General features: G+C 36.0%; 1 protein-coding gene across 16 annotated transcripts in view; it reads right to left on the bottom strand.

The window, feature by feature from the left end:
• Positions 1 to 4439: 4439 nt before the first annotated feature.
• Positions 4440 to 18663, bottom strand: part of COL21A1 (collagen type XXI alpha 1 chain) — a 227203-nt gene continuing 212979 nt past the window's right edge. For all 16 annotated transcript variants that reach the window (XM_041725133.1, XM_041725150.1, XM_041725142.1 and 13 more), the window contains 9 exons: positions 17199 to 17270; positions 15497 to 15532; positions 12611 to 12655; positions 9638 to 9670; positions 8918 to 9064; positions 8774 to 8828; positions 8079 to 8279; positions 7237 to 7314; positions 4440 to 5712 (listed from right to left, as the gene is read on the bottom strand). In XM_041725133.1, coding sequence (XP_041581067.1) covers positions 5525 to 5712; positions 7237 to 7314; positions 8079 to 8279; positions 8774 to 8828; positions 8918 to 9064; positions 9638 to 9670; positions 12611 to 12655; positions 15497 to 15532; positions 17199 to 17270 — 855 coding nt within the window. In that variant the 3' untranslated portion in view covers positions 4440 to 5524. The remainder of the gene's footprint in view (positions 5713 to 7236; positions 7315 to 8078; positions 8280 to 8773; positions 8829 to 8917; positions 9065 to 9637; positions 9671 to 12610; positions 12656 to 15496; positions 15533 to 17198; positions 17271 to 18663) is intronic.

Genomic DNA, 18663 nt, shown 5'->3' with positions numbered 1-18663 from the left:
AATAGCTAATTGCCCCAAGGTCTTGGGAGAGCTATTTAGATCAGCAGTCACCTTGTCTGGACCAAATACTCTCAGATAGTCCTTACAAACACTCACGTTCTATAATCTACATGTCATTTTGCACCAGTGCATCTTCATGGGTTTCTATTGGTAAGCCACAGCAGGGTCCTTCAGCAGCTGCGCTCCTGAATGTTTATCAATGACAAAGATGAGATGAGACACTATGGAAAAGCTTACTTCATCAAAACTTTACTTCTAAAATCAATGTTTTTTGGTCTTTGTCATAAACGAGTGGATGTGAAATTATTTCAAACCAATATACACGATGTTATAAAAATAAAAAAGCTTACCCATCATTACTTACACTTGTGCAGATGACCAATGCCACAGCATTTATATCAATAGATGTTCCTAAAGGGTCACAACATGAGTACAATCACCTTCTCTTAAATCCTGAGGCATCAGACAAACGAAAAAGATACATTTTACTGTTATCAGTGAAAGGCTGGTGTGAATAAGACCTTAAGCGTGGAGACTTGTCCCAGTCAGAGCCAGCATCAGAGACAGGCTGGCATGTTTTGCCCCAGCAGAAGCCTGAAGTGAATACCTTTCCATTCACATCCCAGATCACAGTTCAGTTGATGACCCTGCCAACATTTTCAAGACAAGTCCCTAGAAGATGCAGCCCTGAGCCTTGCAAACATGCGTGTTCTATGTCAACTGCCAGGTGGAAGTCTAAAATGTTTGGTTCATACCCTAACTCGTGCTATACCAGCAAGCCTTCTCCTTCCTGGTGTCACTAGGGTACATTCTGGAAGTTCTCCACAATTTCAGGAGAATAAATAGATGGCCTTTTATTTTCCCATTCCCTCTGCTTCTATCTTATCCTTTTATCTTCTCCTTTATCTTCAGTGCCTTGGCGTTAGCATTTAATTAACTTCTCCACTTCTAATCCTGCCTGGTTTCATCTACTCCCACAGCAGCTGGAGTCATCTATTTGCAATGCAAATCTCTTCCAGCTAGTTCCTTCTTAAAATCCTGCAAGATTCTTTCACATCTTCTCCTTCCCTCCGCCTACCTTTTCCCACTCCCAGTATCTCCACCCTCATCTTTTGCCATCCCCTACCATCAGCTTCCTGAAATCTACAAATACAGAATTCTGCTTCAATTGAGCTGTATTCTCTGGCCCAAAGCCTTTGTACAGAGACTACCTCTGCATGGAAAGCAAACCAATTACACCAGAATCTCTTGGTAGAGCCCAAGAGAGGGAATTTCTTTTAAAGCTCCCCTGGGGGCAGCCTGCGTGGCTCAGCGATTTAGCACCGCCTTCAGCCCAGGAAGCCATCCTGGAGACCCGGGATCGAGTACCAACACAGTAATTTAAACCCTTTGTTTCGGAGATAAGTAAACAATTCAGGGAAATTATCAGCTTCATCCAATATCACACCACAGGACTCTTTTGTCCTTTCTGTTATCAAAATAATTTATTTCAAAATTTCACTTTGAATTTCACTCTGTAAGAGCCATAGACACTTTTACATTTTTTTTAATATGATTTCAGAATGGCAACTGAATTGAGGAGATGATGGAAAAGCACTGTCACTGTGTTTCAGTTCTCCGTTATGTATAATGATACTCCAGTCAGGGATTTCAAATGGTCATTTTCATCTAGAATGTCAATCTGGGACTTTTAAAATCTATTATCCAAAGTTCCTCTGTGAAAACCGCCTTTTAGAAAGGCAGAATCTAGAAATAATTTAGTTAGAAACAGCAATGCTCTTTATTTCAAATACGTTATTTGGAGCAAGATAGAATTTTTCTACATACCTTTTAAGATAAAATTTTGTTAGGTCTGGAGAAACATTCACCGTTCAATTTAACTAAATTGTGGGATTATTTTTGGTCTTTTCCCTTAAAATTATGGGCAGACATTTAATTGGAGTTTCCCTCTGTGCTCCCCATCATACCCCACACTCCTTGGGGACTACTCCCGTAGGCTCTTAATGCTTTACCCACAGAACCGCTAACCTCTTGTGCTGACATTTTAAACAATCCACTGTGCCAGGATTATAGGATATCTGATTTACTCACTTGTAAACTCTAGATAGTGATAAGGGCAGCTTTCTGCCTGCCCTGGGCATAACAAAGCTAAAAAAAAAAACAGCCAACTGGCCAGATCTGTAACTGAGGAATACCAGGTCTGAGCTTCAAGCATCTCAGTTGACAACAGAGTTATCAATCTGAAGATATAATCAAAGTTCCTAGCCAGAGCACTTTAATTAGATGAATGAATCATACAAAGATAAAATAGCCAAGACATCAAAATATAAACAGCTTCATTAACTGTGGCTTAGGTGTTCGACTTACAAAAATGTTACGATTTTTTTTCTTCTTTGGAATAACATTTTAAGGATATAAATCTAACCATGGTTGAAAACTGAGAAAATTTTTGCGTTAAATATGAATAGTGATAGTTTATATGATTACTATAAGGAGAAAAAGATTATCATAGCTTGGTTCTATGTGAGTGGATATATGTATTTTGCTGCCCTCTACTGGGGATCAAAGAGTGATTTTTCAGTTAATCTCAAATTTGTCCAAGGTACAAATAGATTAGGACATAACATAATTTCCATGATAAATTACAGAAATATTTCACCTTGAGATACCAATTTTAAAAGTAGGGATACTAAAAGTAATATGGTTTATATTCCACAGGTTTTATTCTCAGAGTTCTCCATGCTTTTTCTAGTCCCCCAGGCTTTGCTCATTTTCATTATCTTGACGACTTGGTTATGCTAATGCCTCCTACTCTTTCAAATATGTTTATAATCTTTGCTTTAGATAAGTTTTCCCTATCGTCACATCTGTTCTATAAGCTTGGGCAGCAAATAACGAAACACCACTTTGGCAGTATACACTTATGTGTATACTTACAAAATACACTTATGGCAGTATAAGACTGGTGGGCTTAAACAACAGAAATTAGTTTTCGCACAATTCCAGAGGCTAGGCGTTCAAGATCAAGGTAGTCTACCTTCCTGACTTGTTGATAAAGCCCTGTGTGATCACAGGACCTTTCCTCCATGCATGTAGAACGATTTCTCTCTTCCTTTTCTTTACAAGGTCATCAGTCCTATAGGATTTGTTCCCTATCCTTATGGTCTCATTTAACCTACATTACCACCCATATGCCCTGTCTCAAAATATGGTCACATGGGGGTTAGGGCTTCCACATATGACTTTGGGAGGGACACAATTTAGTCCATAGCATTTCCCCCTTTCTTAGAATGAATGTATTGGAATCACCTGTTTACTTACCTGCACCTCATTACATATACACCTCTATGTTTATTGCAGCATTATTTACAACCATCAAATTATGGAAGTAACTCAAGCATCCACTGATAAACAAGATGTGATGTACATATATACAATGGACTATTACCCAGCCATAAAAAAGAATGAAATCTTATCATTTGGAACAACAATGGATAGACCTAGAGAATATTATGCTAAGTCAGAGAAAGAAAAATACTGTATGATTTCATATATATGTGGAATCTAAAGAAACAAAATGAACAAACATAAAGCAGAAACATACCCAGATAGAACAGATAGTTGCCATAGGGGAGATGAATGGTAAGATAGGAAAAATGGGTTAAGGGAAGTAGGAGATACAGGTTTCCAGTTACAGAGTGAGTAAATCATAGGGATAAAAGGCACAGCATAAGGAATATAGTCAATGGTATTTTTGTATTTAAATATTTTTTTATTATTATTATTGTTTATTTATTCATAGAGACAGAGAGAGAGAGAGAGGCAGAGACACAGGCAGAGGGAGAAGCAGGCACCATGCAGAGAGCCTGGGACTGGACTCAGGGTCTCCAGGATCACGCCTAGGCTGCAGGCGGCGCTAAACGGCTGCACCACCGGGGCTACCCAGTCAATGGTATTTTAAGAGCATTGTATGTGACAGATAGGAGCTACACTTGTGGTGAGCACAGTATAATATATAGATCCGCTCAAACACTATGCTGTACACCTGAAACTAATATAACACTGTGTGCCAACTACACTTCAATTAAAAAAAGCAAAAACAATAAAAAACAAGTGTTGGGCTGACTCTGCTCTGCTACTGAATGACTTCAGTCTCCTCTAGGGTCCACATCAAAGTTGTAGAATGACATGTCAATTAAGCTAGAAATTGATCAATAGCTACTCCTGGGCCAGGAAGCAGGTGCTGCACCTATTTATGTGAGTAGCATACTACTGGAATTTCTAAGTTTTTATTTCAGATGGACATGTTTTTAAAGAATAGGGTAAATAATTTAATAAAGTATACCCATTTTATAAATGACCATGTGTTGTGGATATAGTACTCAACAGTTAATATTATGTATACAAAAGAAACCACTGCAAACAAGCCTGTTGTACAAAACTTTATTGAACTTTGAATAACAAGCATGTAACAAAATTTAGAGCATGATTAGGATGAAATATCTCAAATATGTTCCTTACAAAAGCAGTAAGTACAGTACACAAAGACTGTTCATAATATTTTAAAGTATCTAAAGTGCTAAAAATATCAAGACATACTAGGATCTGTGGAGTTACCTTTCCTTTCAACTAGAGCATTTATTCCCATAAGCTTTGCTACAATAAAAGTTAACATATAGGAACATACACATATAATAAGTGAAATGGAAAATGAAGGCATACAACAAACATTTCAATTACAAAGCAAATGTGAAGAATGGAGTCTTTTTAGTATTCCTGAACCTGCATTTCCTTTGAACATATTGATGGGGTACAATGAAACATTTTTCTAACATGTTTTTAATGTTACACAATTATGACCACTCCCAATGTAATCAATACTTTCTTAGCATAATCATTAACCGAATTTGAGAATTTGCTAATGTACTTTAAGAAACACATTCATCTCATTCAGAGGTGATATTCAAAACACTGAACGACCAGCAGTCCACTGTCCCTACCCAATAAGCAGACAATGGAGTAAATGACTGGTATGACAACACTGTCTGTCCCAGCTGAGTATCAACCCTGATGTTATTTCCAACAACACCAGACACATGTTTTGGCTAATGTACAAGCATGTGCTATGAAATATGAAACATGAAATTCACAAAGACATGAAATTGAACTCAAATACTCTGCTGCATGGAGGCTGAATGTGAAATATTTCACAGTGACTGAAATTGACTGGCTAACAGGCAATGGTGGGGTTTTTTTTATATTCAACTTTGATTTAAATAAATGGACTTAGAAGAAACCCTTGAGATTTAGTTAATGCTACTAATCTAAAGGCTCTGAATTACTGCAGAGCCTTTAAAATCAGTATATGTGACCTTGTATATATTTTTCCTTAAGAAAAAATAATAATAAAAACACCGAGGTACTTTAGTTTCTTTTCAAGGGATTACTGTTGTTATCTTCCTGAGATGCAAAAGACCATAAAAGAAAAGCACCATGCCTAGATTGCTGAATGAGGCATCAGACACTAATAGTTTGGTCCTTTTCTAAATGGATCTCTTCCAACAATTACACTAAAACATAGCGAAGGATCACAGATGCCAGGGGGTCCTGGTTGCCCTTGGATTCCGGGTTTTCCATGATCTCCATCTTTGCCTGGGAGACCTGGATCTCCTGGTGGACCTTCTTTGCTTATTCCAGGAGGGCCCTCTGGACCTAAAATGGGACATGAGCAATATATGAACAGAGGAGTTTGGTTTTTGATGATATAGCTGATTCTGTAAGAAACTTAAACTGAAAAAAATTTTTTTAACATATTTGCACAAATGTGAAAAGAGGAGAGAATCTCTTGCTAATTCTATATACCTTCCACTTGGAAAAAAAACTATACAAAAATAATCCGTAATTTTCATAAAGCTGGGCTAAGCTATATCAATACAGCAATCACCATGCTGATTAAGACACTGAGCTAGCATCCTAATATTTTAATTGGTATTGCCTAAATTTCCAGCATATCTTCTGCCAATATTTTTATAAATTAGCAAGTGAATAGATCAGTAAGCTAAAACTCAACTAACATCACTGTTGTGCCATATTTACAGTAAGATGACTATTTTTATTATACACATTTTTAAAGTTTCCACATTTAAATATATAGTCATTACCATGATATAATTGTGATCAATATATACACACAGGTGTTACAGCACTAATTTGTGAACCATTGACTTATTAGTCTAATTAGTTCAATTAGTATGCTCAAAAGAAGGACAGTTAACTTAGGATACTGGTCTTTTAAAGTTGATTAAACAAAATAACAAAATATTCAGGTTTTGAAATGGAGCAGAGCAGTCTGAGGCACTTTCTACTACTAATTATTCCGGTTACTACTACTCAGAAACATTTATTTAACGCTTAACTACAACTGTAGATATTGTCTCAAGTATTTTTAATAAAAACTGTTGAATTATTTGATCTACCCAAAAGCTTCATGAGGTAATAACATCTAAAATAATAACAGGGAGTGCCTGAGTGGCTCAGTCAGTTGAGTGTCTCACTTTGGCTCAGGTCATGATCTCAGGGTCCTCGGATAGAGCCAAAATGGGGCTTCCTGCTTAGTGGGAAGTCTGCTTGTCCCTTTGCCCCCTCCCCTCATGCTTTCTCTCCCCCTCTCACATGCTCTCTCTCTCTCCCTCAAATTAAATATTTAAAATAAATAAATAAATAAAATAATAATAGTACACATTTATTGAAAACATGATTGTTATTTATTCACTGTTCCAAAAGCACTATGTATTAAGTCATATTATTTTCTAATAATGTCATGATCCAGGTAATATCTCATCACCATTTCATAACAAAAATGCTGGCATAACCAAGTTAAATAATACAGCTAGCAGGGGTGACTTAAGAGTCCACCATTACAGTTATTCTGCTTCCTTGAGAATCATAAGACTGAACAGTGATATACGCTAGATAAGCATGGGTGACTAAAACCATTCAATAACTAGTCTAGAGTAGTCTTCTAAACCATCTAAATGATAAACAAGAGAAAATCTTGAGTGATTCATGAATATGATAGAGGAAGAAAATTCTAGGAGTTAGAGCTTAATGTGTTGAATGCAACTCATTCAAAAAAGTAAACAAATGTCTTGATTTCAAATTTCTTGACATAGATTTGTGATGATTTTCTTAAAGCCAAATGTGCAGCAACATTTACAAGCATATAGCAAGTCTTACCTGGGGGACCAGGAGGACCCTGTTCTCCGGGGTACCCAAACCCTTGGCTTCCCTTTGCCCCATTTCTTCCTGGTAGGCCTACAGAGTGTCAAAGATGAGAGTAAGCTTACTTTTCCTATAAAATCACTTCCTCCTAGATTGTTTCTTTCAAAGCTGTTAATACACACATTGAAAGAAAAAAATAAATCTTTTCTTTTAAAAATAGCTTGCCATTTATTATTATAATTTTTGAAGCAAAAATTACCAAAATTATCAGTGATCTGGAAATATGTAACAAGATCTAATATTAAAAAGGAAAATGGTTTGGGATTATTAGCCCTTTCTGTTTATTACTTTGAACATCTAAACTGCTCACATAATAGTAAATAAAAAGGAAAGAATTATCAACTGACATTTCACATAAACATTCTAAGAGAAGTAAGTTGTGGGCTATTAGGAAGTTTGGTTGCAAAACATGATTTTTCCTGTAAGAGAAAAAATCTTTCCGATAACGTAACACAAGTTACTAAAGTCAAAATAAAGGAAATAGCGTCTGGACTTTCTATTTAAAGACCTTCTTATTAAAGACTCAGGCAAAATCTCCAAGTGCATACTCAAAATTTCTAATTTATAATTTCACAAGCTTCAAACTTTAACCTTTCTCTACTTTAGAATATTGCTTTAAGAAAATAAAACAATTGCTTTTTAACTAGTTGACAAATTTTAAAGACTTTGGAAGACAAAAGCTTTTTTTGTCATCATAAAAACAAAGATGAGCTCTTGCCTAATTAAATCAGTTTAGAGTGTAGGTACAAAAAACTACCCTTTCTTGTTCATTTGCTTATGTATATGAAGTTAAGTACCTTTTAATCCTCTGGCACCTGGACGTCCAGGAGCACCAACTAATCCAGGAACACCATCTCTTCCTGGTAAACCAGGAAATCCTCGAGGACCTTCTGGGCCTATGGGACCAGGTGGCCCAGGTATACCAGGGGACCCATGTTGGGACTGGCAATGATCACAACTTTGAATTCTTCCACTCTGAAGTAAGACTGGTAGCTGAGCTTAAAAACAAATAAGTCCCACCCCTTACGTTTAAATGGTGAATGGGCATTACTAACATTTCTAATCATTTTTCACAATTTACAGAGGCTTATCTGTTGACCAATAATTTCACTCCTAGGAATTTAACTCTGGAAATACTCATTGTTCTGTGTAATCATTTTATTGTAGCAATTGCTTAAAATGGGAGGGAGAGTGAAAGCACCCCCCAAAAAGAAATTGGCAAATTATACACATCCATATTTATGAATTTAATGACCAGAATTATGTCAGAGAAGAAAATTTAATTCCATGGTGAAATAACGATAAATTGTTTTATTGAAAAGATTATAAAAGAGACATATCATTTCCATCTTCATAAACTACCCATCTAGAGAAAAAACAGATTATAAATGTCCTTTATGTTCTTATCTTAATTATATATTTTATAATTTCTACCAAGAATCTGTATGATTTTAGTAATTTTAAAAAGTTATAAAATCTGTTTGAGACTTACCTCTTAATACATCGGTGCAAACTTGTCGAATATACTGTTCCGAAAATTCTCTCCCCTGCATCAAATTATTAGGGGTTATAACATGTACATACTAAGTAAAAAGCAATGAAAACATAAGAACTGAGAAAGAAGCAGAATACGTACGGGCTTCCCATCTAGTCCTGGAGGTCCCTGCGGACCTGCTTCCCCAGGCTGCCCCTGGGGGCCCACAGGCCCCATCAGGCCGTCCACCCCAGACTCTCCTTTTGGTCCAGTGGCACCTCTGACACCAGGCTCCCCCTTCTCACCTCTCTAAAATCAGAATAAATCTTTAAAAGTTCTATTTAAATATTTCAGAAGGTATAATTGCATTGCAAAATTCCTTAAGGATATGAGCATATGAATATATACATGTATATATATAATGTACATTATCCAGGGAACAGCTGCGAAATGCTACTATTGATCAGAAGGGAAATCTCACATCATATTAAACTGTCATTTATCCACCCATCCACCCAACTCCACAAATATCCTCTATTTATCCTCTATTTATTGTGTAGGCAATACATTTAATGTGACACAAGCCTGTTCCCAAAAAGCTTAAATTCTAGAGAGACAAATACAGAAACACGATATTCTCTGATGAAATATATGCAGGAAAAAAAGGAAAAAACTTAGCTCCTAATCTAGAAGAAGAACCATTAATATTCACAGATATGTAGCATTTCATAACTAATTGAATGAATCTACATATTAAGAAAATCACTAAGAAATGAACTTGAAAGGCATTTTCTGTTTGTGATGTCAATAGCTAGATTTATACAGTGTTGAAAATGCAAGCAATAAGGACTGAAATAGAGCATAAGACACAAAGAAACATACCTCTCCTTTCATACCATGATGGCCTTGAATTCCCTTAGAAAATTAATAGGAAAAAAAACTATAATCAATGTGCGAGGTACAGTACTAGAAACATGGCATGCACCTTTACCTGACATTTTATCAAACTTTAGTTTTCAATTTGAAAAGTACTGATAGAATTAGTGAAAGAATTACATGTGATACTGTTTTTGCCTTTTTAAAGGAAACTAATGACAAAGCAATATGCTAACTGGATAATATAAAAATGTTCATTTACATAACTTTCATTCTTGAGTACTACTTATAAAAGATGAGTTAAAGCAAAGATGCCATCAAAAGTGATTAATAGGGAAGAAAATACCTATGTGTCCTATGCCTAAACCACTCATTGCTGATAATTCAGAGGTTAGAAAAGCAGTGTGAGATATGCTCTGGAATTCTTCCCATGTAATATAGACACTGATGAGCCCACAAAGGAAACTCACTCACTGTTACAAGCACTGAATGCATCTGGATGGCTCTATTAAATTATTTCCTACTCATCTCTCACATATTCATGACAATAACAAATTACAGAGATAAGGAAGGCATTAAAATTTCAGGAAAGGCATTAAAATTTCTCATTTTTGAAATTCATTCACTCAGGCTATAAAGTTACCCAGTATCAGTTGAGGGACAAGGGTAGAGCTTGCACATTCACAGATAGGATTTCATTTTTCAACTTTATAATTAAAAATTGGTGTTCCACAATTCAATATAAAATTTAGTGTATAACATTTCACACAATGAATTTTGAGTTTGAATATTTAATTTGCTGCATCTCTAGGTTCCTTGAACATGGATACCGTGATGAGACCAAAGAGAAGACAAATTAGGTCTGGCAACAGACAGAGGCAGATTCTCAAATTAAAATGAGAGCAAGGGCAGCCCAGGTGGCTCAGCGGTTTAGCACAACCTTCAGCCCAGGGAGTGATCCTGGAGACCTGGGGTCGAGTCCCACGTGGGACTCAGCATGGAGCCTGCTTCTCCCTCTGCCTGTGTCTCTGCCTCTCTCTCTCTCTCTCTCTGTCTCTCATGAGTAAATAAATAAAATCTTTAAAAAGTAAAAATAAAATAAAATGAAAGCAAGAAAACCCCACTAAGTTTTCATATAAAAATAGTGAGTAAAACCCTGCAAGACTATTCTTTAAATATCTAGGTTTCTGAAAAAAACACAGGGGTTTTCCCTACCAGATGTAACCTTAGAACTGGAGCTCATGTAAGAGAAAAGACAGAAGAGATGAGTTCTCAGGACTAGAAATGAATTAGAGTCATCTGAGAATTCACTAGGATGATTTCATGAGCGAAAAACAAAACAGAGGCCAAGAAAGCACACACTGGCAGCACTTGGTAGTAGGACAGGTAACTAGTACTGATTATTTAAAGAGCCTGGGCCAACTATTCACTTGCTGAAAAGCAATAGTTGCTCTGACTCCCAGGTACTCCAGCAGGGCTCAGAGTTCCTGGTGGTGAGAAATGCACCATCCAACAAATTTAGGGCAGAAGCTTTCAGGGGAACTTGATTCCTGCCGAGGGATCAGACCGCTATTTTTCTTGAAAAGTGAGAGAAAAAAAAAAAAAAAAACATGTTAAGGAAACTGTGGAGAGAGTGTCATCTGAAAGCCAGGGACCTAGCTAAGTTGTGAGCTCAGACTCCACAGGAAATAGCCTTCTTTTCAGACAGTTATTTTAAGAATTTTTGATGAAAGGCCTGGGTTACAGAGGTTGAATGGAAGAAGAGGTGAAGAATCTCCTTTGAGAACAGCTGTTTATACATATTGTGTGATTAACTTAGGGCAACCAAGGGGATCAGCCTGCATTGCCAATGAGGGGAATGGGGACGTAGATGGTTGTGTCATCAAGAGGATCTGAGTCAAGTGGAGGAGCACTAAAATTAAAAGACACATTTTACTGAACATAGTTGCATGCAGGCAAACTTAGTCCATTTCTCCATTTCTCCTCTTAGTTATTTTTGCTCTTGTTAGTTTCTCAATTCTCAACTCTTCTGATTATTAGCACTCACCTTCCATCCTATATTGCAGACAACCTTGTGACCATATGCTTTCAGACCTCTCCCCCATGGTTTCTCAAATTTCTCCAGGTGAGGGACACAGAGACCCCTGTCTTTGAAGACATTACTCAGTTTTATCCTCCTATCTCCAGAACCAGATTAATTAGTGAATCTTTCTGTAATGTCACATTTGAAAGAGGTCTATCCCATGAGGGGACTCATATGTGCAGTTTTTCCCTTCCAAGTGTGGCCCAAGTTGGATCTGAACTAAACTACTGGCAGTTCGGCAGCACACAAGCAACATGAAGTACAAATCACTTTTATGTGTCTTTTGGTGCAATTTAAATTGCACTGACTGAACTTGCAGGCCATATGGCAATCTCCCTGAAGCACTACTTAATGAGGAGAGTTTAGTCAGGGAAGAAGCAAGACAATCTTACTATGTATCTATTCTATAACACAGTCCCTCAAGATAGCATTTTAATACATCTCTAGTGTAGTAAATTATATCTCTGAGCACACAAGCAGGAAACAAGTACATTTCTCCACTACTTATAGGCTTCAACTACTCACATTGCAAGAAAGAAAATCAAGACTGAACAGTAGCTATACGGAGATACTGCCACTGTATGGCTGCCTTTGGCCAATAACTATTCAAAGACACAGGTGGAACTGCCTACCGTTAGCCATTCACTTGACCAGACAAAAGCATGGAAAAGCAAGTTTCACAGTTACCAATCAGTACAGAAAAATGAAAATATAAAACAAATGATTAAAGCAAACCATTATCACCACCACCACCTGACACTTCCTTCCTCATGTGCTAAGAACACATGCTACACATACCCTTCTTCTCACTTGTTTCCATTTGCAAGTAACCCTCTCCCAACACCATCCAGTTATGTGATGTCATTTCATTGTCTATCAGAGAAAACAAAAAATACCTGTTGCCCTGGAATTCCCTGTCTTCCATTTTCTCCCTTTTGGCCCTTTAAAATGTAATAAAAATTATTTATTAGCTTGCACACATACAAGGCAATAACATATAAGACACAACTATGTATTAAACTGTAGTCAAGAAGAAAGGTCACAAAAGCAGTGATGCAAATATGTAAGATGACGTAAGAGACAGAGGTTAGTCTCTCAGAGGAAGGAAAAAGAGTCAAACTTAACATTAACAACACGAAAATAATTTAAAAATCCAATGGCTGTGGACATTTGATTAATTTCTATGACATAATTATATTCAGTGTTGACTATACACATGCAAAGACAAGAAGACATCCTTAAAATAATTTTTAAAAATTAAAAATACACTACAAGAGTGGACTACTACTCATACATTTTAAAAAATGGAATCTTGCCATTTGTGACAACATAGATGAAACTTGAGGGAATAATGCTAAGTGAAATAAGTCAGACAGAGAAAGACAAATATTGTATGATTTCACTTATATGTCAAATAAAAAAAATAAAAACAACCAATAAAATAAAAATAAAAATAAAACATTTTAAAAATAAAAATAAAACAACCAAACCAAACCAAATCACCCAACCTCATAGATACAGAGAACAGAATAATGATTCTGAAGGAAGGGGGGAGGTGAAATAGGTGAAGAGGGTGAAAAGATACAAAGTTCCTGTTATAAAACAAAGATGTCCCGGGGATGGGTGTGTAGCATGGTTACTACAGTTAATACCACCAAATTGTATATTTGAAAGTTGCTAAAAGAGTAATTCTTAAGAATTCTCATCAAAAGAAAAAAAATTTCTAATTCTGTATGCCAATAGATGGTAACTCGACTTACTGTGATGATGTTTCACAGTGTATCCACATTTTGAATCATTATGTTGTACATCTGCAATATAACTGACCCTTGAACAATGCAGAGGTTGAGGACACCAACCTCCCTCAAAGTTAAAAATTTGTGTATAACTTTTGACTCTCCCTAGATTTAACTACTAATAGTCCACAATTGATGAGAACCCTAACAATAGAATCCAATTAACACATATTTTGTATATGTATTATATTCTATATTCTTATAATTAAGTTAGAGAAAAGCAAATGTTAAGAAAATTATAAGAGAAATACATTTACGATACTGTATTTATTGAAAAAAACCTGCATATGAGTGGAAATGGGGATTCAAACCGACATTGTTCAAGGGTCAACTATATACTGTTAAAAGTCATACTTCAACAGAAAAAGTATGTAAAAAAACATTTTGAATAAAGGTCTTTAAATCAGGACAAATAAGAAAAGAGGAAAATTAATAGAAACATAAACACACTTGTCCATTTAATAAATACTTTTGGATATCCATTATATACAATGCAGGGTCCTAGCCCATAAAGTACTACATCATCCTTATGTTAGACAAGATAATCAGCAAGTTCTAGGAAAACAAATACCAAGATAATATCCATCAATGATCTAGTGATTTCAATTTAAAACACTCTTGCATCATGATTTATTCATTTATTTACTTAAGTGAATTCCCAATATTTATCGAATGACACCAATTTGCTGGCCCACAGGGACACCAAAACAAAGATACTATTACCTTCAAGATGCTTACTGTGATGGGAAAGATAAGCCAATATTTCAAGAATGATAAAAAGGCATACTTAAACACGTGGGTTGGATACTCCTGGAACACAGAAGGGCCATCTGACAGAAGGGGCTTTCTACAGGGTAGGGGAAACAACTCAACCCTAAGCGGCCAAAAAGAGTTATTAGTCAAGGAGGTAGCACCTTATGGGACAGACTTTATCCTGAAATGTGTGAGGCACCACAGAAGGATTCCTCAGCAGTGGATGTGTAGCTTAGTTACACATGCTGGTCGGAGCATGGGAGGAAGGAAAGCAATTGCACTCCAGGGGACCAGGGAGGAGGACATCCCACTTAGATGACAGTAGTCATCTAAGACCCATGACAAAGGATTAGGACAGTGTGGATGGGGAGAAGGGGCTGAGCTGAGTTCCAAGTAGATTTAGATGTGAAACTGCAGGTGAAGAGAGAGGAGTCTGAGTTTTAAAATAACTTTCAAGATTTCTTCCTTCAGACCATTACCTAGTGCTTCCAATTACCAAGACAAAATACAGAGTAAGAGATGGTTTATGGGGAAAGGTGACAGGTTGTTTTGGACATAGTCACGTGCTTGTGAGACATCCAAACTCAGTGTCAACAGGGAAAATTGGAATGTGTGTCTAGAGCTCACAGACACTTCCTTAAAATTCACCTAACTCCTAATTTCAAAATTAACGTAAAGAAATCATAGTACTTGAATATCTCCAGTTAAAGATACTGAATCAACAGTTGAAAAACAATTGTTGAAACTGTGTACGTAGTAGATTCTAACTCTACTATTACTTTAATTTGTAACTTCCCTTTATGCCTCCAGAAATTCTAGAGACACCCAAATGAAAAGTCCTTCTAAATCACTAGATCTCCCCAGCCTGATTTAATTTTTTCATATGATTCTCCTTCCATCTGTTAGTTTGAACTAATTTATTTGTGCCATAAGCCATTTCAAATCATTTCTGGAAACATACATACTTTCCGTAAATAAAGATATTAGAAATATGGAATAAAATCTGTATCTGTTCCATTGAATCATTTGGCTCCCAAGTTTTCTTCAACAGTGAAGTGGAGATGAATAGTAAAATGAAATTTGATGTTGACAAGTTTAGAATACAAGCAGAAAGCTGGGACTGAATGCTGAGATGCTGATGGTGAAACAGGAAGGAGCTGGAAAAGCTACATAAGAACTAAAAAAACAAAGTCCTGCTTTTATTGCCAAGCAAAAATAAAGTCAGCAACATACCTGAATGCCTTTTTCACCTTGACTTCCTTTGTCCCCCTGCAAAAAGGCAGTTTAATGTCTATCATAATCTAGGATTTTCAGCATCCTTTCAAGTAAACATATTTTTTCCACAGGAAAGAAAAATATGTGGCTTCACACAAATTCTGAAAGTGCCTTATATGCAGAAGCTGATTCCAAAACAGTATTTGGGAAGAGAGTAAAATCCCATTATGTCAAAATGATGCTCTAAATAAACACTGGCTTGTGCTCTTACATTTGTAAAGAAAATTTACTACAATTTCTATTTTAACAGGTATAAGACAACTTTTCTATGTTGATCACCATCTGAGGTTAAACAAACATAAGACAATTCATTTTGACTATTGTTGTTTTATGAAATCAAATAAAAATCTTCATTAGGCCAGTCATAGCCACACATTATAGGACACAATGAAGTAACACATAATGCTGAAATGGTATTTTAGAAAACATAAGCTTCAAAAATGAATTTTGGGGGGAAAATCCATATTCCAGATTTTTTCAGCTAGAGGAGGCATTTGAGACCAGTTAGTTCATTGTCCATGTTCTTACAAGGACATGAATAGGAATGTAATGAATCCACATATCAAGAAAGATAAACACTTGCCCTAAGATGTACTTGGGCACTGTTTCCAAATTTCTACCTTACCATGCTTTCTAAACAGAGAGTTTTGTGTTTATAGCAAACAAAGTATAGGCAATCTTTTAAAACATAAGTTTTGAACAAGAAATTTCTCTAAACATATATTCATAGTAGGTTTACTTAATATTCACTAAGTTTCTAACATTTAATCACTGTCAGGAGGGTCATCCCTGTCTCCGCAAGTATTGCCAGCTGCTCAGTGGAACAAAAAGTCAAGGATCATACTGGTTCTAATAACCTAGAGGCCAAGTATATAATACATGAGAAACAGAAAAAATGAAATGGAGAAAAACTAAAACAGGAAGGGATATAAAGATGAAGACATAAGTTGTATCCTTTCCAAAATAAAAGCCAATGTATTTACTTTAAGCCTGAAACATCTACATTCGCAGTGGCATTGACTTTTTGACAAATGGGCAGTCAGTGGTGACTTAAAACTCCCAAATGTTATGTATACAGATACAGCTTCAGGGTTCCTTTACTTGAGGAGAAAGAGAGAGAGAGAATATGAATCTAAAGTGTTGCTCTCTTATCTCACCAAAACATTTTCTATCAGCATACATGATTTGTAGTTTAAACTCCTTAAATTCATTTTAAGTGAAATTCTATGTAGTGTAATCATTCATAAATAGGAACTTCATGGTCAAACATTCGGGCTGTAATTTTTATCTTTGTAGACTTTGCCCCAGTTTTTTGGTAAGAGTAATATTCACATTTTGGTAAGAGCCCCTGACATGGAATACTTGTCCTATAAAATTCTTGACTCACCCGGACAGACTGCAAAACCACCTAAGTTTATAGGATATTACTTAAGGATATGTTTACATTTTCTGAGCTATGTGCTGCATCCAAAGCCTTCGTCTAAGAGACAACACCTTTGTAGAGACATGAAAGATGCCCCACCTATGGGCATAGGGTGGATTATATCATACGTATACCAAATATAAAGGTCAGCATATCATTAAAAGTATGATCACAAAAGGAAGACTTCTATGTTAAAAGGTGATTAAAAGTTAATTATATCTCCTAAACAACACATACCTTTTTTCCTTGAATTCCAGGTAAACCCAGGTATCCTGGTTCTCCTGGGGGACCTACTGCTCCTTGTTCTCCCTAGGTAACAGAAATTACATAAAGATTGCAGACCTACTGCTTATGAAAAACACTATTGTTTTTATCTCTACATATATCTCAAATTTATAATTGATGGTTACAATTTAGATTTATTTACTACATTTAGAGTTATTACTACAGACACAGTAAAGAATGAAAAGTTTTTTTTTTTTAAAGACTTATTTATTCATAAGAGACACAGGGAGAGACAGAAACACAGGGAGAGGGAGAAGCAGGCTTCCTGCAGGGAGCCCGATGTGGGACTTGATCCCAGGATCACGCTGTGAACCAAAGGCAGATGCTCAACCACTGAGCCACCCAGGCGTCTCTGCCACTGTTTTTAAAACGTAATTTTATTTTTTTTATTTTTTTATTTTTTTTTTTGGAGAGAAATGGGTAGGAAATATCAGAAAGAGAGACAGAACATAAAGACTCCAAACTCTGGGAAACAAACTAGGGGTGGTGGAAGGGGAGGAGGGTTGGGGGATGGGGGTGAATGGGTGACGGGCACTGAGGGGGGGCACTTGACGGGATGAGCACTGGGTGTTATTCTGTATGTTGGCAAATTGAATACCGATAAAAAAATAATTATTAAAAAATAAAATAAAATAAAACGTAATTTTAAATTCTAGAATAGTACTTACTGTATTGATTTACCATATTTGTTTAATAAAATGCTAATCATTAAACATTAGTTTTTACAATTTTTATTTTCATAAACAATATTGATGTGAACATCTTTGTAGCTAAATTGTATATATACTTGTTTTTTTTATTTATACATATGGAATATTATTTTCTTAGAAGTAAATTCTTGAGCTGTTTCTAGTGTAGATAATGTTCCACAACTTAATTCCTCCATTCTTCATCATCTCATAGGGATTATTTCCTTTATGAAATAAAGATTTCTTAAAAGTCTTACATAAGGAAATTTTCTGAAAGTTAGAATAATGATGCATCAGTGACATTTAGGTAATATCTGTAAGATATGGGATGGATCCTGTACTGGCTTCATGGTTTTTTGGTTTGAGTTTTACCAATAGATTTACCAATAATTCTACCATATTGACAAAGCCTACTCTCTCTTTTGTAGAAACAGTTTTGCCGTCTTTACTTACTATGCCCATTCCTGAGCTGCTGAATATTACTGTAGATTGTTTAAGGCTTGAAGAGAATTGAAAATCCTATTGAAATAAACATTAACCATTTGGTTTGGAGGAAACTGGTATAAAGCGAGAGGAGTCCTCACTCTAAAGTCCCATCAATCAGCAAACAAAGGAATAGCACCACTTGTGGGAGCCAGACACACTTTCTTTCAGTTGTAGATGACAGTAATATTCTCTGGACCAAAGAGGAAGTTCACATTAGTATATGGCCTTTACCGTTTCTAGAA

Source organism: Vulpes lagopus, chromosome 1 (assembly GCF_018345385.1).
Source record: "Vulpes lagopus strain Blue_001 chromosome 1, ASM1834538v1, whole genome shotgun sequence".
NCBI lineage: Eukaryota > Metazoa > Chordata > Mammalia > Carnivora > Canidae > Vulpes > Vulpes lagopus.
Note: the sequence above shows the minus strand (reverse complement) of the source record. Positions and strands in the feature narration are given on the sequence as shown.